The sequence below is a fragment of the Ceratosolen solmsi genome, unplaced genomic scaffold (assembly GCF_000503995.2).
Source record: "Ceratosolen solmsi marchali unplaced genomic scaffold, CerSol_1.0 scaffold56, whole genome shotgun sequence".
Taxonomy (NCBI): domain Eukaryota; kingdom Metazoa; phylum Arthropoda; class Insecta; order Hymenoptera; family Agaonidae; genus Ceratosolen; species Ceratosolen solmsi.
Window position 1 is genome coordinate 2,640,333 of NW_011948425.1, and position 21,827 is coordinate 2,662,159.

The window sequence follows — 21,827 nt, forward strand, 5'->3', positions numbered from 1 at the left end:
TAAGGAGAGTCGTAGGAGTGACTCCTTTGGTCGACATATTCCAGAAGCGTAGGCCGCAGGATCGCATCGCATATACGCACGCACGCACGTACGCACGCACGCACTCACGAACACGGGCGCGTCTCTTCGTACCCTCGGTGCGCGGGCGCATAGGGGTTGGCCTCACTCGGCGGTCGGGAGGTGGGAATGTGCGGCTTAGTGCGCGCTGGCTCGGAGATACGATGGTGGGGCCGTGACTCTAGCCTCTCGCGAGCCCGAGAAGGACGGCGATGCACACGGATGGGGAAGAGAGGGTAAGGAGAGAGAGAGAGAGAGAGAGAGAGAGAGAGAGCGCATCCGAACTGGAGGGAGCGCCGGTCGAGCGGACGGCCGTCAGACGAGTTCGTACCGAGGCACGGCGAGCCTCAGCTCCTTATGGCTCCGCTCTGACAGTACGACGTCTTCTCTCGGCTCGCAGGGTTCCTCCGCAGCATCTACGCGCGCGCACCTCTCGCGTGTGCTACATTGACAAAGCGACGAAACAACGAAACGGAAAAAAAAGAAAACGAGCAGAAAAATAGTGTCACGTAAAGGGTAAAAAGGAAGTGCGAGAGGGCCGAGGATAATAAAAGAGTTCTCGTGGCAAGCGGCGCCGCTGCCGTACTACGATCTCGATTCCCAAAGTCTAGCGACCGAGCCGAATACTTGGTGCACCTGCCGCAGGGGCTCGGCGCGGCGCCACACTCACGTGTTGCACGCGAGCGAGCCATCCATCATGGTCGCTCGGGCAGCGCGGCTCTGATTGGCCCGTGCCGCGCTCACGTGGTATGGTAATTGGGCACGAGTGGGCGGGCACCAGCTGGCGGCTCCCCCCGAGCTCCGTGTGCCCGGGCACAGACGTCGCAGAAGTGCACGCGTGGAGGAGCGAGACGGGAAGACCGCGCGCGCGCTCCCCATCGACCGTTCGAACGCAGGCTCGTGAAGTGCGGGCTGATCTCGTCACGGCAAGGAGGACTCGGACCTGATTCGCTTAACCTCGCCCCGGCCGGGCGGGATGCTGGGCCGCGAAGTGACGCGAGCGTCTCGACTCGCCATGTGAGTCGCGTGCCCGGAGCGCCCAGCAGGACTCGTCTAACGTAGCTAGAGGATCAGTGGCGTAGCGGTGCTTCGAGGACGATCCCGGCGACCCCGCGCCCCGACAGACATGAGCTCCTTCCTCATGAATCCGTCCACGGGTGGCGGATATCATCAGCAGCACCAGCAGACCGTGGCCCACCACATGGTCGACCCCAAGTTCCCTCCGAGCGAGGAGTACAGCCAGAGTAACTATATACCGGCGAACGGCGCCGACTTCTTCGGCGGTGGCCACCACCTCAATCACCCCCAGTCCCACCAGCTGCAATACGGCTATCATCAGCACCATCACCAAGCGGCCTCGACGCCATACGGTGCGACCTCCGCCGTCCAGCTTAACGGTGGCTACGCCAGCTACGGGGGATACTACGCCTCCCACCATCCGCACCACCAGGTGCACGCTGTGCACCACGCGACATTGCATCCGCACCACCACGCGGTTGGCGCCCTGGCGATGCCGCCAGAGGCGCAGCAGCCCCCCCTGACCTGCCCGCCCTCCATGCAGAGCCATCAGCAGCAGCAGCAACAGCAGCAACAGCAACAGCAACAGCAGCAGCAACAACAACAACAACAACAACAACAACAACAACAACAGAGCGTCTCCTCGGCGACGGTGTTGGGTTCGACGACTCTCTCGCCAACGCTCATGCAAAATCACGTGTCTCAGGACAGTATTCAGGCACAGCAGCAGCAGCAGCAGCAGCAGCAACAACAACAACAACAACAACAACAACAACAACAACAACAACAACAACAACAACAACAACAACAGCAGCAGCAGCACGACAGTAACGTCTGCAGTCCCGCGGGTTCCGCCTCGATGCATCGCGATACGTCTCCGGAATTGCAAAACCAGCAGCAGGCGGGACAGTCGCAGCATCAGAGTCTCCAGAGCAGCCAGCAGGGACAGCATCACCAGGAGGAGGGATCCGATCAGGACGACCTCGACGACGACCAGATGATGGATGGATCCCCGGGCATGGGGGAGGACGACGAGGAGGACGAGGAGAACGGGGATCGCGTTATCTATCCTTGGATGAAGAAGATACACGTTGCTGGAGTCGGTGAGTTATCTCTGAATTTCCTCTTGCTTCGTGCCGTTTCGTTCGTCTCCGAGATTCCTCTATACGGACCTACGTACCCGCTCTTTGTGTACTTTCAACGATTTAATGCTACGCCCCACTCTCTACCTGCCGACTTGGCAAATGTCAGTAAGGATTTGGCATTCGACAGGCTAAAGTACGCGTCGGTCATGTCAACATTACAACGGTAGATAAACGCACGTAAGTGGGTATAAAGCAAATTGATGATGATTCAACGAGTCGCGCCTCACGACGAATACAATGAAAGGGCTTTGGCATTGATTTATCTGTTTGCACGGCTAATAATTCGCGCGCTTGTAGACGAGCACAGAAATGAAAGCAAATTAAAAATGTGAATAAGGATAAGGTGAAATTGTGTATTTGGAAAAGGATCGACGACATAGAAAAAAGAATAAAAATTCCTATGGATCATGCGCTAATGAATAGAGGAGTGTGGAATAAAGAGAGTTGTAGTAAAGTTAATGGAGCTTGAGAATAATGCGATAAACTTTATAAAGACTTCGCATTGGAGATGATTATATTTAATCGACTGCGCTGGCATTCAAAATAATCATTAAAAAGATTTATACCCGCCGCTAAGTTTACAATTACACGAGCCTATGAGCGTAGTAGCGCGTAAGCATCCGTCGGATAGCCACCGACGCTGCACATCGGCGTACTCTCACTCTCTCTCTCTCTCTCTCTCTCTCTCACTCTCTCTCTCTCACTCTCACTCTCTCTCTCTCTCTCCCTAGAGAGAGAGAGATCTCTCGCTCACGCTTTACGACTGGTTACGACCAGTAATTGACAACGCGCTGTTGTATAATACTGCTATTTGCATAAAAACAAAAACAAAAAAAAAAACAAAAAAAAACAAAAAAAAACAGAAAAAAAATGGTTGGAGCAAAGCATTGATCCTCGATTAAGCAACTTCTTCCTCGACGATCATACCTCGCGAATTCACATAATATGATCGTAATTTCTTCATATTTCTCTCTTTAACGCAAGGTGCGCCAAGGTTAGGATGGTCTAAGATCGAAGACGTCCTCATCACACCCGTCCTCCTCCTCCTCCTCCTCCTCCTCCTCCCGCCCCCTCTCGTCCCTTAGCGCACTCATTATTTATCTCCTTAGCAGCCACCAGCTCCATCCCCCAGCATCCCCTCAATATCCGTCTCTGTCTCGCTCCAACTCACTTGGCGTGCGCTACAATGGGCCACGGACGACGAGCGAATCGTCCTCAGCGGCAGGTTACAAAAAGTGGCGCGTTGATTTAAGCGTTGCATTTATCTTGGCCTGTCGGGACACCCCGTAATAAGAGAAGAATTACGAGGGCGAATCAAGCGGAGCACCTTGTTGTCACCTGCTAAGCCGCGCATGTTCTTCCGCATGTTTGGGGAAAACCGAATGGGATTAATGGGTCGCCATTTTTCAAGCCGACCAACGACGACGAATCTTACGCCAAGTCGGCCGCACCTCGTCTTTCGTCCTGGGTTCATCTTTCAGGGACGCGGATTTGTATTCGGCAATTCGTCCGTCCGTTCGTCCGTTTTAATGGGACGCGGGAAAATAAAAATAGCCCCGGCCGAGGCTTACGGGAGGTAGTTTGCTTGTGATTCTGCGTGTGACAGTCACGCCCACGGGTTATTTATTGCTCACTTCATCCGTGCGCTGTTGAACCGGCAAGAAGTGTTTTTTCCTTAATCGCAATGTGGTACTAAAAGAGCGATCCAACCCGGGGAAAAGTCGGACCAGCGCATTTCTTCTAACCAACTTGTGCATCCAATCCTCTTATATTGTATCACGAGGCATAATTATTGTTTAGATAATGAAATGTATTTTGTCAGGTTAAAAATTTCATAAAGCGGCAAATAATTTTATACGATATTTTTAAGCTCAGTGCCTCGTCCTTACGTCCTAAGTACACCAATACTGCTTCACATTTTGTCACATTTTCGGTATATGGTTTTTCATTAAATTTCACCATCCAAGTAATTAACTTATTATTATAAAAATAATCAAAATAGCTGCAGATAATTTCATTATATCGATGATTTTAAATTCTTTTTTTTTATGTGTACGCGCTTGTGCGCGCGTAATTGTTACAATCAATAATCGAAAGAACATTAATAGACAAAGTAAAATATTTTTGCTAAACGGAATAGTTGATACTATTCAGATAAAATAAATAATCCACTTAAATTAATAATCATGTATTTTTCCTTTTTTTTTTTTTTTTTTTTTTTTTTTTCTCAAATTTAAAAGCTCGATAGTAAAAACCAATTAACATAGTTTAATAAAGGGAATATATATTAAACCGAAATATTTTATCGTTATTATGAAAAAAATGATTTCAAAAGTGAAAGCTTTGATTATGTGCTTCAACATTTTATGTAATAATGTTTATTTCGTCTTATTAATTTTGAATCTTATGTTATATATTTTTGTAAGCAATCGTGATTCTGTTATTATAAATAATTACGTATGGTGATCAGTTTGATTAAATTGATCCTATTGACAAAGTTCGATATATATATATATATATATATATATATATATATATTGGCAATAGAAATATCAGAGCTAATTACAAAACAATAATGAAACATTTTATTTAATGTGGGCCTATGCGTTATTAAAATTGCAATCAATATTATTAATGTAAAGCGGTGAATTTTTTGAAACAATGAAAATTGCAATGATTCATAAAGTTTTTAATCTATGATAATAATATGGAGAAACAATTAGTTTGCTTTTTTTTTTCTTCATATTTCAATATAGAAATTCAAGTGACCAATATACATGTTTATTATTGTAAAAATCGTTATATTATTGTATTATATTATTGTAAATATACATTATAGACAATACTTTGACATATTAAAATAAGTTTAAAAGCATTAAAAACTTTGAGGAATATTTTTATTTTCCATTATGTAGAATTAATGTAAAAATTAATTGTGAAATCGTTGAATTTTTATAATGCATTTGTAATAGTCTAAACATGTTTTAACTCTCAAATAAAATAATTGTAATAGATTTAAAAATCAATACTCTTTGTTATTTAAATTAGTATTAAACATTAGTTGCTCTTTGATATTACATGAACGCGAGAATTTTTTAAAATGCTAATCAAGTTTCTCGATCGAAGATATCAATTTGCAATGAATAAAGAACTTCAGTTTCAAAAAAATACTGAAAGAAACTATAAATCTTTTGCATATTCATTGTATTTAAATATTTACGTAAACAAATTTCAATTTTGCACAGGAAACTAATTGCAAAAATTTAGCTCGAGCAATCGCGCATGTATAACCTATTTGCGTTAAATTTCACAGCTAATATTATTGTTTGACATTGTTAATAAATTGTATGAGTCGGTGACGATTGCCGAGTGTAATTTATAAAACCTGTAAGGACAAAGCACGAAAAACTTATGCAACGACACAAGTCTTTTCCCCATCGGATAAAACCACATGATCTCAAGGCGAAAAAGAAAATTTGCAATACGTTGGGCATCCCGAGAGGACGTGACTTCCTCCGAAAACTCAGCCCCAAAATCCAAATTAACAATAGCAAAAATACCGATGACGTACGATCGACAAAAGTCGCGTCTATTCTAGGCTACAGCGCCATTTCGAAAAATATTTTCTGCATCGTAACACTCCTCGGAATCGGTCGGTTGGCTTTGTAATTCCGAGACTCCCTTCTCCTTTGACCGCGAAAATTGCAGTTCATACCAACTTGCAACTATTCCCTACGAAACGACCCGAGACGAGACCTAGATAGGACGTTTGTCCTTAGCCGCTTTGCTATTCCTTGTTTTTCAGGTATACATCCGATATGTATACAAAGTTATCGAATTGCCCCATCGAACAGCGCGAGCTCGATCTTTCTTACTGATAATATTAAATATCGCTTGGTATATCGATTATAATTGGACATTCGAACAATATTATTTTGACAGAAAATGTAAATGTATACATGCGTACAAGCACGCAGACACGAGCATCCGCACGAACGCATATTATTCATTCGATTGTAACGTATTCATTGCTATATTTTATCAATCTATTCACAATCGTTGCCACTTATAATAAGAATAAGAGAGAGAGAGAGAGAGAGAGAGAGAGAGAGATTTAAAAAAAAAAAAAGCGATGACAAAAATGTCACTAATCCTTTAATCCCTTAATTATTTCACCGATAGAGGTTCATAGTTCTTTAGCATTTCGTAATTACAGATGTGTTTCACAAATACACGTAATATTATCCAATAGGTGGCACTCAAAAAAATAATTTAAAACAATTGCAAAATATGCACATACTTTTTTTTTATTCAAATGTTTTTACCTTATGCAATACGAGCATATGTGCATTTACAATTATTCTAATATTTTTCTTTTAAAAATAGCTTTTCAACGATTGCCTTCCGCTTTCAATACATATATGACCTATCATATATTCCTTTAAATTTAATTTTATCGCTAAATCACCATAATAAATAAAGTGCCAATATAACAATTATAATAGAGCCTAAATGAAAGTAAAATATAAGCGTGCAACTCTAAGCAATTAAATATTACGTACAATAAACAATTATAGAGCGCTCGAATGAGATATTCGAGGAATTTAAGTAAGACACTTTGATTTAACGAGTAAGAAATACTCCAGTGCATGAGTTACAAAATAAGAAATATTTACGAAAGCATTTTAAGGTGTGAATTAAATAAAAAGCTCGATAATGCATTATTCCATTAAATAATTTAGTATTCTTTTAATAGACAATGCAAATAGCTCAAGCACAATCTTGTTTGCCTATTATTCTCGGATAACATATGAAATATTTATAGTGATAGAATAGTTTTGCAAGGCGAATACCGTTTGCGTGAATAAAAATAAGAAAAAAAGTAATTGCAAAAACGTAGAACTTTGGAAAACGACATGCTTAACATTACAATGAAAAATTCGTTTCCCTATGTATTTTATAGATAAAACTTTATTTCCATTAAACCAAATTGACAATTTATCCTAGAATCAGACTTTCCATTATTTTTTCAACGATAAATGAAAAAAAAAAAAATTCCTTGCCAAAAATGATTAAATTTTATTGAAAATAAATTTGATTGTCACAAGGTACTTATTGCTTCGATGGCTCTCCATCCCGTAATAGCAGTCAATTAATTTAATCGACTACAATTTAAAATTGCATAATTATAATGTATTGTATATGATTTGTCAACCCAACGGCCATCAACTTTACCATATGCTTAAGGTTATTATTAACCATTTAGCGATGACCAATTAGGAATTTAAAAATTAACCCTTTAAAATGCTGCCTAACAAGCTTCATCCCCTTTAATAATTAATTCAACATGTTAATTAATAAATAATGGTAATTAATAAACAATCGACGGAGCATTACGAGACAGGCGACGGGGCTCGTTGCGCATTACGCAGTGCCTCGGTACTCGAGTCGGCACTCCAGCAACCAACGAATGATCATGGATCATTTTCACCGCTAATGTCGCACTTCTGACGACGGTGCCCGAGCCATCGCGATCGCTCCATTACATCGAGTCTCCCACTTTAAGTCGCACAATGGCTCGATTAAGGTACGCGCGAATCATCGGGCCAAAGTCGAGGAAAGAAAAGCGGCGAGCGAGGCTATTTATAAATATAAAGTTATGGGGGCAATGCCAAGTAGGTAGTTAGAGCGACGTTGGACTTTGATTACGGGATGCGGTTGGTTCCCGGACTCTCTCCGCGTGTCCGATTGTGTATGTGTGGCGAAGTCGTTGGAGGGGGGGGGATTGGGGGAGTCGTCGAGGCAGGCAGCGGCAATATCTCTCTTCGTGGCCTGTGACGGTGCCGTACGATGATCGTCGATGCCGGACGCCGCGTACCGTGGAAGAAGGGTCAGCAGCTTCGGAATGGAATGTGCCCGCAGTGATTCCAATCCCCTGTCTCTCTCTCTCTCTCTCTCTCTCTCTCTCTCTGTCTTACATGGGCTCCAGCGTACCAGGACCACCATGCCTCGCTATTTCGAACCCGCCTGTCCCCGCTCGTTTTCTCCCGGCATGGAAAAACACGAGCGCCTCGGAGGAGGATAGATCCGAATCTTCCAATATCGATGCTCGCGCATGCGGGACCCCGCCCGTTGTTTCTCTGATTGCTCGACCCGGGGAAATGTTCAAGACGTCACGGCTGCTGTCACAGAGCTGCCGTCGATTATGAGATTGACCGCGTAGGAGATCGGCTTTTCTATTTGCATCTTGAAAAGTCGAGATTTTTTATCCGATAATCGTGTAATGTGATCGGTTTAATCAATCACGATACGATCAAGGGGCTTGATAATCGAGAAGGTGTATTGTATTTCATGTGGAACTCTTGCTATTCGAATAACGTAACGCCCCGCTTATAAATTAGTATGAGATGTCGCGCCATTTGGGAATACGGTAGAGCCTGTGGATAATTACAATGTCGCCAACTGATTGCAACCAATGAGAAAATGTATTGTCTAACGCTATTGGCAATGCGTAATGGTAATTATTAAAATTGATATTGGCTACGACGAAGATGCGAAGATGTGAGTTGGAAACGATGCGCAGCCGGCGTAATGAACTTTTCCATGTGTTACACGATTCGATCACTAAGTCACCTACAAGCGATGAAAAATCTTTTTAGCTCCTGTAATTGTCAGTTCCACTAAAATACCTCTATTTATTGTATTTGAAAATACATGGCAAAGATTTTCCTTATGCTATAAAAATCTTTTTATATACATATATATAAATTTTCCCATTCGTAGTCATAAGTAATTATATTTATCTTTCCGAAAATTTCCTTCCGCTTCTTATATTGACGTGAATTGTCAGTTGAAAATTTTATCGATTTACAAAATTTACAATACACAACTATTAGTAATTTTTTTGAACGTTACATCTATTCTATCAATAACTATCAATTTGCTATCATACAATTTATAATTTTCTGTCGTGAAGGGAATACGTTTTCTTTCTAAATATGCAATATCACGTAAGATTTTGGAGTTTTTTTTTCATTCCTACGTTTTTTTAATAATTCGTGACTTACAAAAGTTAGGATCAACATTTTTAATATTTCAATACTCAGTGATATGATGATCTTCAATTTGCTTAATACAGTTCTTCTACCAAATATCATTAATTTGTTGATTCATTACTTTTTACTTTTTGTCTTTGAATATTAAAATTTGATATTTTTACACATTTTTTTTTTTTTTTTTAATGTATCTATCAAATTAAGATATGATTTTGTTAAAAATTACTGTCGAATTCAAGATTATCTTAATTTTTAACAATTATGACACCAAAGTTTTACAAATAATTACGTATTCTTTTGACAATACATTATAATTGTATATATATATATATATATATATATATATATATATATATATATATATATATATATTGTTTTTAATTTATGCATTTAATTTACGCATATTAATTTTTTTATTTTGTCTTGTTATTCTTACATTACTTTAACAGATATTTACATTTTTAAATTATAATTAACTTTTTAAAATTCATCAATTTTTTTTACCATAAATTGATTATAATAATATATTAATTTGATTAAATTCATTTAATCCTGTTTTTAACTGATTTGTTATTGTATATTCAATAAAAATGTTAAAATCTAAATATTTTTTAAAATCTATTTATCCATTATTAATTATATAATTTAGACTACTTTGATCTTCATTTGTTTGCCAATAAATGTTGTAATGAATCAATTTTCACAATATAATTTGAGTAAAAAACAAATTTCTGATGTAGGATAATATTTCTTTTAGTAAGGATAATTTTATATACATTTTTAACATACCTTCTTGGTTGTTCTTTTTTTTCATGACATGTACTATTTAAAAAACAAACAAATTGTTTAAATAATTTAATTTTTATATATTAACGTGAACTTTATATTTTCATAATTCATTGGAAAATAATGTATATATTAATTCCATATTTAGGTTTGTTAATTACATTGAGTATATCATTTCATGAAGAACATTAGAAAAAAATTTATTTATATTTAGTTTATTTAATATCCTTTTGTTACATTTTGCTTTAAATGTAACGAAAAATTTTTATCTTTACTTGTAATTATTATCTTCGTCATTCTAGATAATTGAAAACACTTTATTGTAATAATTGATAATTTTTTTTAATGTTTTAAGTCTGTGATTAAAATAATAATAGATAATGTATATTTCATAAAAATGTCATGTAAAATTGACTCGAATTTATTTCTTTAATCAAATACAATAAAATATTGAATAATATATATAAAGTTACTTTTTCGGGCAATTTTTAAACATATTGTAAAATTTCTACAATTATTTTATTTTTTAATTTTATATTTGATCAATTTTTAGTTTTAAGATTATTTTTCATAAGCAATTACTATTTTTTTCTAATAGTATTATTCATTTTTCTTTACTTTTAATATATTTGGATATGAATAGGTCATAATTATTAAATTATACAAGCCATTGCTTACTTATAGCTCCTTTTTAGTAATTTTTTGTTTATTTTTATTTTCTTCAATTTAAATAATCTACTAATGTTATTAATTAATAATTAATATTATTTTAAATTAAAGAATCTATCTAATAACAATATATTAAAGAAACAGTTTCGCCAAAATATAGATATAATTGCTTATAAAACTTTAAAATTTTAAATCGATTTTTGATGAATTTCTCATTCGATATTTTTAAAAAGATTATATATTAAGGATATTATAAATATTATAAATCTATAGATAAGAATATATCGTATATTTCTCTATATACAATTGTATAACGATATAGATCAAATTTATTTTCTATTTTAATTATGCGGTAACAAATTTTACTGATAATTTTGTCTTTTACTAAATGCATGCTTTAATACAAAATTCTGAATTCTGATTAAATTAAAAAATCATTCCTTTTATACTATGTTAATATCAATATCGCTTGATCTATCGATAATATCTTTACACAGCTAAATAGAAACTTGATTAACGTTAAACCTTACATCTTCAAATTATAATGAATAATTTAAAATTGTATCTCTCAGAGTTCTTAATTAATAATTAAGTTGGATATCTGAATATTGCTGGATTATTTTTATAGCCAATTATATTGGATTACATAAGAATATATATATATATATATATATATAATATATAATATAGATATATAAATTATAAATATATATAATTTGAATCAATCGTGAAATATTGCAATTCAAATGCTAATTTACTATTATAAAATATTTTTAACTTTCTAATTGATCAATTAGAGCAATTAATCAATCATAATCGAACATTTACAAAATTCTAATATGTTACAAATTTCTCATAATTAGGCAAAAGTTATTGCTTATTACAATACCATTTTAAATTACATTTTAAAAGTTTAAGCTTCTTAATTTTATCAAATTCATTACTTCTTCCTTATCACGCGTTTTTTTCCTGATATAGGATACCATTTTTCACCTTTTTTTGAACAATCATAATTTATTCTCTCTAACCCTCTAATACCATATACCTATGAATACGCGTACGTATTAATATTATTTGTTTAAATAAATTATAAAACATAAGATTTTCTTCTCAACATAATCAATTCCATTTAAAATTCAACATATTAAATATATACTAATAATATGTTCAAAGCATATACAAAACATATTATTTATAAAAATAATAATATCTTTCCTTATGTAAAACAGATTAAAGTAATAACAGATAAGAAAAATATAGAACTATATTCTTTTAATTTCTAGTATAGGTTTTTTTTTATTTCAATTTTTTTTTTTTTTTTTTTTATCCAAACCATTATTTTGTCTTACATCTTTTAACCCAATTCTTTGAATTTGGTGAAAGGATCGATCGTGCGATTTAAAACGTCTTCCATTCTGTTAAAATGAAATATTTTTTTTCACTCAATCCAAATACATGAATATAATTCTTTTATAAAAAAAAATGATGTTTTTTTTTATTTATATTATTTTTTTATTTACGGATCATCGCTATAAATTAGATTTTATTTAAGAATAAATGCAATATGCTTTTTGTTAATGTCCAAGTTTTGAAAATAGTTATATAATTATATTTGATGAAATAAGACGTAATATTTACAATGAATTATGTAAGGATTTATTGAAATTGTTTTATCAGGCATATCAATTTATAATTAATTATTATATATAAATTACTAGCTAAATAGTTACTTAAAATGTCTGTAAAGTATGTAAACAAAATTTCTTGTTTAATCAATATAGTTTTTTTATCAGTTAAATGATATCTTTCTGTTTTTATATATACAATATATTATTTATTAATTTTTCTCACATATTGTTAAATATATTTTAGTTAATTTTGATATTTTGATATTAGAGAAATAATGAATCCTACATTAAGAAGTAAATTTGTTTTTGTTTTCATTTTTGATTATGATAATATATAGTTCACGTAAGCATTACATAGACTTTTTTATTCATTTATTTATTATATCATAAGGTCATTATTACAAATTGTGTTTGAATAAGGATCTTCGTATTGAGTATTATTTCATTGATTTATTATGTACACAATTCTATGTTTATAAATGTAATTTTATTCTAAATTATTGTTTAAATATACTCTAGATGAAACATAAACGTACTTTTTCCGAATATAAAAATTCTATTCATTTTTAATGATTACATCATTCTCTTACTTATTCCTATTATGATAAAAAAAATTGGATTTATCAGATAATATATAATATGCTATAGTTCACATTATGTATGAAAGCTATGGATCAAAGTGTACAATTTCATTGAAAGACTTGTAAAACCTACACAAATGGAATTATTTATTAACGAAGAAAAAACACCTCTAATAATTTGAATATAGGTAATCGTTCATAATATTCGAAAGAATATGTTGAAGCAATGAATGTTACACCGTGAATGCAATTGCTGTTTATAATTGATATAATATTTTCAACATTTACGAGTAAATTAGAATTTGCGTAAAAATTTATTCGTTCACTTTTAACATATGTTTGTTAATAAAAATGATTGTTAATAAAAGTTTTTTTTTTTTTTTTCAATACAATTGCCATTTCAATAATTGTATCAATGATTTTCTTATTATCACTAGTCACTGGCTTTTTTCCCGTCATATTATCCCTAAGTGATTAAAATGATAAGGCGAACAATTAATATTATATAAGCTTATATAGAAAATATTGAATGCAGCATACATCTAAGCAGATAACGGAAGGACGAATGATAAAAATATATAGTTAAACAATAATAGCGATAATAATTTTTTGTGAATTAAAATGTCAAAAAGTCGTATCTAAATAGTTTGTCGTATCTATAGATCATAAAAGAAATGTATAAAGTTTGAAATAACGTTTGATAGATATTCAACTAATTACATTGGGAATGTAATTTAATTTCAAGTGTTTTTAATCAACATAATGAACTTGGCACGCCCAATAGAAAAAGAAAAGCGAAACGTACGTAATTCAGATGAAGATTATTTTTTGGATATAATAATGTTAAGGAAAAAAAAAATCATAATATTTCAAATATTTCAAATTCTCATGCCATGTGATCGTACGAAGATTATGCTAATGCTATAAGTGACCTTGATATAATTAAATTTCAATTTTAATAATTAATTAATCGATCCGTTAATTTTCTAATCTCAATTGTTGCAAAAATGCCTGATTTCAATAAATTGAAGCTTACAGCGGAAGTATATTGGAAGCAGCGTAAAAGATAATAAATGCTTTTCACTTCTCTGAAATTATTAATAAACTACATTCTGTACCCCGTCGCTAATAATTTATGCATCGCTACGCTCATTATGAATATAAATGTCGTGCGATATTTGTTTGTCAGTGCTTCCCGTGCGCATAGAAATACCTAAGAATTTATGATGGCATCGAATCTATAAAGTGATCCATTACGATGGCAAAAGATTCATCAGCAACAGCAAAAATTCTCTACGATGCAAGAGCCAAGAAATAAAGGCTGGAAACTATTTCGCGCGTGAGCGATCATTTCATCTAGGCGCCACGAATTCACGACAATATCCTTTCTTAGAGCAATAATAATTGGCTCGTAATCTGTGTCGCGTAGGTAGCTCGAGCAAGCTAATTGAATTTCCGAATTCCCATAAATCATATTTGACACGTCACGAAGAAACGGAATGAAAGTAGTAGCAACATTTGCTCGTATCGCGCATAATGTATTCGTCCCCGTAACTGATCACCCGAGCTTCCTTCGCCATGTCGTCGTCCCCGTCCACGTCGTCCTCCGTCGTTGCATACACCGTTGACCGATTCGGACCACCGGACCGGGTTTCTCTTTTTAGGAAGCCACCAAAACGACCACTACACCACTTTGCCCCAGAGTTTTAACATATGCGCGAAGATAGAGCGATACTGATATTAAGGCCAGTTCGGTAGCTTGTTTTCACCACTTACTTTTCTTTTTACTTTCGTCACCATTCCGCAGATGATCCTTTCGGTAGCTCGTCCTGATATCGAGCGTCATGAGAGAAAAAGTCGACATTAATACAAACTTGAAATACATCTTCGTAGACATTCCTTGAGATTCGATATGTGGATTTCGTGCGATTTCGTATTGAATGACAAGGAACAGGAAATTCTTCTCCAATGATGTATTCTTTAGAGTATCATACACTTTTTTCTTCTTATAACTTTTAATTTTAATGTATACGAGGTGTTGAGTATTCACGTTGTGCGTCCTGTATATTTTTAATTTAAATTTTTAATTTACCCTTCGACATACACCTTGAGCGAGAGATTCGTTCTGTTCGCTCGTTCCTTTTAATCAGAAATTGATAATGAAGTAAATAATATGGTTATGGATGTTGCTACAACGCGAGCTACAATACATTTTCATTAATTAAGGAATAGCGAGGAATTGACTGCGCAGCCAATGACGGATGACCTATGCAAATATTTACCAATCGTAAAATATTACATAACAAATTTGATACATCGGACAATGTATTCATAATAATGCTGAATTTAAAGGAAAAATCTGCATTCTCTGGTTCCCGCAAATACAAAATAACAAAAAGAAAAGGAAAATTAAGTAATGTACTGCTAAATATGTAAACTATGCAATCATTCAATAAACATTCTATAAAGCAATGATGTGTTATGCTTATTAATTAATCCTTAACATTATGCTGAAATATTTCTAAGACAATGACTATTAAATCGAACATAATTAAAAAATTTGCAATAATTAAATAATAAACGAATGATAATAAAACATTTCTTATATAATAAACTTCGCCTCATTAAACTCATGCTTCTGCAACGAATTAATAAAGACGACAGATACATAAAATAATGGGAATAGTTTTAAATGTTAACGTACATCGTGAGAATAAAAAGAATCTTTTGAAATTATGATAAAAATAGCTTCGCTCATAGTCATCATCATTCATTTCTTTAATCTCATATACAAACAAATGCTATGTAAATCAGCTGCTGTGCAAGTTTCGCCTGCACTTTAAGAAAAAGATTTTTAATTGCCAAGAGATTATTTTAATCAAATTGTGTAAAAATTAATATCTCTTTATTTTATTATTATTTTATTTCTTGACTAAATTATAATGAAAATTCCCATACTTCGTGCTTTCGGACTTTTGTACTTTGATAAATTCCTGTAGGCGCAGCGCTTGATTAAATCAATGATTAATTCATTTATCATAAATCTAAGCCGTGAATTCATGGAATATTATAGAACTATTGCTTGCATTTTATAATTCAATGTTTACCAATTCATACGAATAAATAAACAAATTTAATAAATGTAATTATTGTATGCTTATATTTCATTAACATAAAGCAATAGTGGATTTAATTTTTCGTGTTATCATCCTCTGCATAAAACATTGATTTTTATGTATACACGAAGCATAAACGTTATTTAATTTTAATTTACAGTAATTCTAACGAATTATTAATTATGTTGATTGTTAGTAGTATCGTTGTCGATAATGATAATATTTTTGCTTTTTATAAATGAGATAGTGATAATTAGATTTGCTAGAATTTTCATTCTTACTTTGTCAATATAATCCACAGTTGAGAATTTATGAATGAAGTTTATATCTATTTGCCAGCGATATCTTAATGCCAAGTATAACGCAAAGCTGCTGCAACTTTATTTTTTGACATTCGTCAGTTCATTAGCGGCTACCGATATCATGCAAAATCAACTTGCTTATTTGAAATTAAAATTTTCTACAATCATTATTTTAATATTTAACGACTGCTTCCTATTTGACGTTATCACAATTTGTAAATTATGAGCATTTTTCCATGAATATTTAAATTCTTAATTTTACGATGAGATCGTTAAACTATGAATTACAAGCTACCATTAAATATAACTATTTAACGGATAAAAATTATTAACTTAATCTTAAAAATGTTACGTATGATACGGGGTATCACAATACAGGAAATTATGAAAAATTATCTTTGGATATTTTTTAATGATAAGCTGATATAACTAGTTGCATTGGCTTTACATAATGACTAACGCAATATACATAATAAATAATTTTACATATTTATATTGTGTTTTCATAATAAACATTGCACAATATAAAATTTGATTTGTATAATTCATAAATATATAATATAAGTGATAATTCATTTCAAAATGATGTTTTTTTTTTTTTTTTTAATATATATTTCTTTAAGTATTTACTTTTTCTGTAAGTTAAAATGTAAAATTATTTAAACTTTAAGTTTTCATGTAAAACGAATACTTATATTTTGCATATAAATAAAAATATTATTCAATTATTTTCTTTATTTTTTTCAAATTATTTCGTTATTTATTTTTTAATTTCTTATTTTTATTCAGATAATATTCAATAAAAATATTAGATTAGGGTAGGTTAGATTAGATAAGGTAAACGTAGTCAATATTATTTTATAAACATAATCCCCTTTAAACAAAATTCACCCATATTATATTGTTTCTGCAAAAATTCATATATATATATGTAATTTTTAGTTTAATAATTTCAAACTATTCGTATGATACATGTAGATAAAGCTGCTTAAAGACATATTATTAAATGAAATAAGATATTTATTATACAAAGCCTAAATTCAATAGTCTACTAATGAAAATCCGCAAAATGTGTATTTCTTTGTTTTTGCTTTGATTGCTCTTTCATTGGGCTCATCATATCGTTCAATTTAACTGTGACGATACAGAAATTTTTCTACTCGGATATAGATTTCAAGCATAATTCAGACGTACATTTGATTGATTAATCGACTGAAAAAGTATGTCATAGGCCGTTAAATTAAATTAAACCGCCATTAAATTTAGGAAAAAGTCAAATCCACGGGGCAAGTATAAGTTGGTGGACAAGTATCCTATACAAATTCGTTCGGCTTGAGCAATAATGAGAAAAAGTGCATTTCGTATATGTAGATAGGAACCGTTACTTGCTAAAGTCCAAAGGCCAAGTGCCATAAGCCATTAAAGAGTCACGAAAGGCACGTCAACTCTCGCTTCACGTGCACTCGAAGATCGTAGAACGACTTTAGCGGAATAGCCGCGACTAGCAGTATTTACGGTACGCGAGCCTCTCCGCCCACGCTCGTAAGCAAAATTAACCGTCGAATTGCGCCGAGTCGCCGAAGCGAAAAATTGCTGCACGCCGGCTAAGTATTGCGAGGAGCACGAAACTCATTGCGCACCCTCGTCTTATCTGTTTCAGCGAACGGCTCGTACCAGCCGGGCATGGAACCGAAGCGCCAGCGCACCGCGTACACGAGGCACCAGATCCTCGAGCTCGAGAAGGAATTCCACTACAACCGCTACCTGTCGCGCCGGCGGCGCATCGAGATCGCGCACACGCTCGTTCTGACCGAGCGCCAGATCAAGATCTGGTTCCAGAACCGGCGCATGAAGTGGAAGAAGGATAACAAGTTGCCCAATACGAAGAACGTAAGACGGAAAAACTCGAGTGGCCAATCGCAGCCGGCCAAGAGCGGCAAGGCTACCGCGAGGTCTACCGCCAAGAACCCCAACAGCAGCAGCAGCAGCAGCAGCCAGCGGAAGAACAACAACAACTCGCCCCAGAGCTGCCTCGAGAGCAGCCTCGATGGGAGCGTGAACGGAGGCATGTCGGGCTTGGGGGAGGTCCACGACGTGAAGCCTCCGCCGGGCGACGGCTTCCCTGGCATCGGAGCAGCCGGTCACCCGGGCTTCCAGGCCCATCTCGGCCAGCATCCCCTCGCCCATCTCCAGGCACAGCTGAGCCACTGCCAAATCGGCGGCCTCATGGACCCGGTCCACATGGGCTCGGGCAGCATAAGTCCCCTCGCGCCGGCGAGCACGAGCTCGCCCGGGGTCACGGCGAGCGTCGCCTCGGCGGCCATAAAGTCCGACTACGGCCTCATGGCCCTGTAACACACGGGGCCCGAGGGACTGCGGGACGACGGGGCGGGCGGTCCTCTTGCCTTCCCCATGATCCGCGCCCGGACCGACGTACTCGGGGACGGGCTGTTCTCGTAATAGCTACCGCGGGACGGCGACGTCAGCCGGGCTTTTGAGATGAGCGTTACGTGTCGCGGAATAAATGCATTAGTTATGTCGTAACGGCTTATCGGCCAAATGTTTCTTCGGGGCTTAAGCGAGTCCCGCGTTAAACATCAGCCGCGCCGAGACGATTAATCAAAAAGTATCTCGCCGCTCGGTCTTTATTCATTAAGAAACTATTTTCTCCAAAGTAGCTAATAAATCATAAACAATGTTTCAAGCCATTCCAATTCTTTTAATCCTGCGAATACAGTTTTAGATCGAATTTACGGCGGCTCCTCCTCGCGCTCGCCACGGTTCTAAGTTTCCAGCCAACGACCCGAGCATCCCTTCATTATTATTATTCCCTTGTTGTTATTAATATTATCATCATCACCCCATCGTCATCTTCATAAGCATTATTATTATTATTATTACTACTACTACTACTACTGCTACTACTACTACTACTACTACTACTACTACCGCTGCTATTACCACTGCTACTACTACTACTACTACTGCTACTGCTACTACTGCTACTACTACTACTACTTCTACTACTACTGCTACTGCTACTACTATCATCATCATCATCATCATCATCATCATCATCATCATCATCATCATCATCATCATCATCATCATCATCATCATCATCATCATCATCATCATCATCATCATCATCATCATCATCATCATCATCATCATCATCATCATCATCATCATCATCATCATCATCATCATCATCATCATCATCATCATCATCATCATCATCATCATCATCATCATCATCATCATCATCATCATCATCATCATCATCATCATCATCATCATCATCATCATCATCATCATCATCATCATCATCATCATCATCATCATCATCATCATCATCATCATCATCATCATCATCATCATCATCATCATCATCATCATCATCATCATCATCATCATCATCATCATCATCATCATCATCATCATCATCATCATCATCATCATCATCATCATCATCATCATCATCATCATCATCATCATCATCATCATCATCATCATCATCATCATCATCATCATCATCATCATCATCATCATCATCATCATCATCATCATCATCATCATCATCATCATTATTATTATTATTATTCTTAATTACTATCATTAATTATTATTAATTATTAATATTGTTATTATCGTCGTCGTCATCAATGCCATTACTATTCATCGATTGATAAGATTACGAAACAATTGGCATAAAACAAAAAAGTGCTACGGTCTCTGTTATTCTACTCACCAATTAATTAACCCTTCGTGATTCCCAAAGTTTCATACTTCTTTAAAATCTAGAATAAGCCGGCGAAGATACGCGTCATTGACGAATCATCGTATTCATTTGATAAAGTTTATTGTTGAAATAATAATTTGGCGCACGATATGCGTAGATATGCGCTTTTAGAGAGCACAGTTCTTATTCATTTATTCTGCCCTTGAGGAAAACAAGACAATGTATTAGAGAAAAATTCTGCGTAGTAAGTTATAAAGGCGCAAAAATGCAAAAATGCAAAAACTTACTATATCAAATGATAGCACACGATGACAAAAATAACAATATGAAAAAGTGTCTATTATTTCGTAATCTCGTTTCTATAGATCAATAATATTAGTATAAAAACTTTTAGTTTATGAGTATTCTACAGCCGAGGATTCATGTTGGAAATAAAAAATCTTTTACATAATAATGGTATGAATTAATAATTAATAAATATATAAATTTAACGTGGAAAGATAAAGTGCGTGCAGTCATTGAATGAAGGATAATGAATTTGAACTGTAGCAACGGCTAACTTTTATTACGATTAGCTAAATCTAATGTAATTTGTAAAATGAGTAATATTTTTTGATATATTCAATCAATATTACGTAAATTAAGTGAATACTGAATTTAATAATCGTGGAATCCTCTTGTTTCTTATAATTAATTACTCGTTGACGATTATGCGTATTTGATTTCGAAAATAAAATTGTAATGTAACTTTCGACATGTATTGATGGAAATACTAATAGATAATAATTGTCCGACAAAGAGTATGTGATTTATCATTAAAAATAAATCTTTTTCAAGCATGTATAAGACATTTTCCGTATGAGGTATAACTAATTGTATTAAATCAAAAGGTATTTTTTCCTTTCTACTTCAGATTCGATTAAATTCAAAGATATATTTAACCTCTTTCATTCGTTATAGATACTTTCACAAGATAATAAATTAAAAAACTAAATGGTACGAATAAATAAAAATTATTCATTTCAAAATAATGTTCATATCCGTGTTACGAATTTTTTTTTTCTTTTTCTTTTCTTTTTAATATCCTTATTTCTCTTATATGATGGTGAAGTAACCCAGTGACGCAACTGGTTATGAGGAATTTACCAGTTAATAATCGTTAATATGTGCCATTTGTCTCGTATTGGACGGAAAATCAAAAATCAAAAAAAAAAAAAAAAAAAAAAAAAAAAAAAAAAAAAAAAAAGAATAATAATAATAAAAATAGGGGATGGAGAGATGGGAGGGATTAAAGAAATGAAGAAAAGAAAGAAAGAAAGAAAGAAAACGTATAAAGAAAAAAAAATGATGCATTTTGCTTGACATTTATTTTCTAGCGGGACAATGAAAAAATGAAAAATGAAAGTTATATATATATATATATATATATATATATATTTTTTTTTTTAACTTTTTTTTTCTTTTTAAATATATATTTATATTTGTTTAATTCGAGATAATACTCCGTAAAGATTAAGTCCTTGAAAGCACTATGGAGTTATGTACATAATAAAATAATTATAATAATAACAATAATAATAATAATAGGAAATGGTGTGTGTATATAATTGTAAAGAAATCGTTAATGCGGTCGAATGAAAATGCTCGCTCATTACGACTCGCCCAAGTGTTTAAAATAAAATACACAATATTGTATACAAGCGGTTCTCTTTTCTATTTACGTAAGCAG

At 34.6% G+C, this 21,827-nt stretch overlaps 2 protein-coding genes across 2 annotated transcripts; both read left to right on the forward strand.

Moving 5' to 3' along the window:
* The first annotated feature begins 980 nt into the window (after positions 1-980).
* Positions 981-18,740, forward strand: Dfd (homeotic protein deformed). Its single transcript, XM_011500296.1, has 3 exons — positions 981-1,773; positions 1,852-2,177; positions 18,017-18,740. Exons 1-3 carry the CDS (start codon positions 1,184-1,186, stop codon positions 18,709-18,711), a joined length of 1,611 nt encoding a protein of 536 aa, XP_011498598.1. The 5' UTR covers positions 981-1,183; the 3' UTR covers positions 18,712-18,740.
* A 666-nt stretch (positions 18,741-19,406) lies between these two features.
* Positions 19,407-19,595, forward strand: LOC105363008 (putative uncharacterized protein DDB_G0271974; the record flags this gene model as incomplete). Its single annotated transcript, XM_011500578.1, has 2 exons — positions 19,407-19,481; positions 19,542-19,595. Coding segments are annotated over 2 exons (129 nt in total), but the record flags the coding sequence as incomplete, so codon positions are not given.
* Between the last annotated feature and the right edge of the window lie 2,232 nt (positions 19,596-21,827).

What these genes read in the sequence shown, in the direction of transcription:
- Dfd (XM_011500296.1), top strand. Translation starts at nt 1,184, where the DNA reads ATGAGCTCCTTCCTCATGAATCCGTCCACGGGTGGCGGATATCATCAG. An exon ending in ACGCTCATGCAAAATCACGT is followed by an intron (nt 1,774 to 1,851) that starts GTCTCAGGACAG and finishes ACAACAACAACA; the next exon opens with ACAACAACAACAACAACAAC. An exon ending in GATACACGTTGCTGGAGTCG is followed by an intron (nt 2,178 to 18,016) that starts GTGAGTTATCTC and finishes TATCTGTTTCAG; the next exon opens with CGAACGGCTCGTACCAGCCG.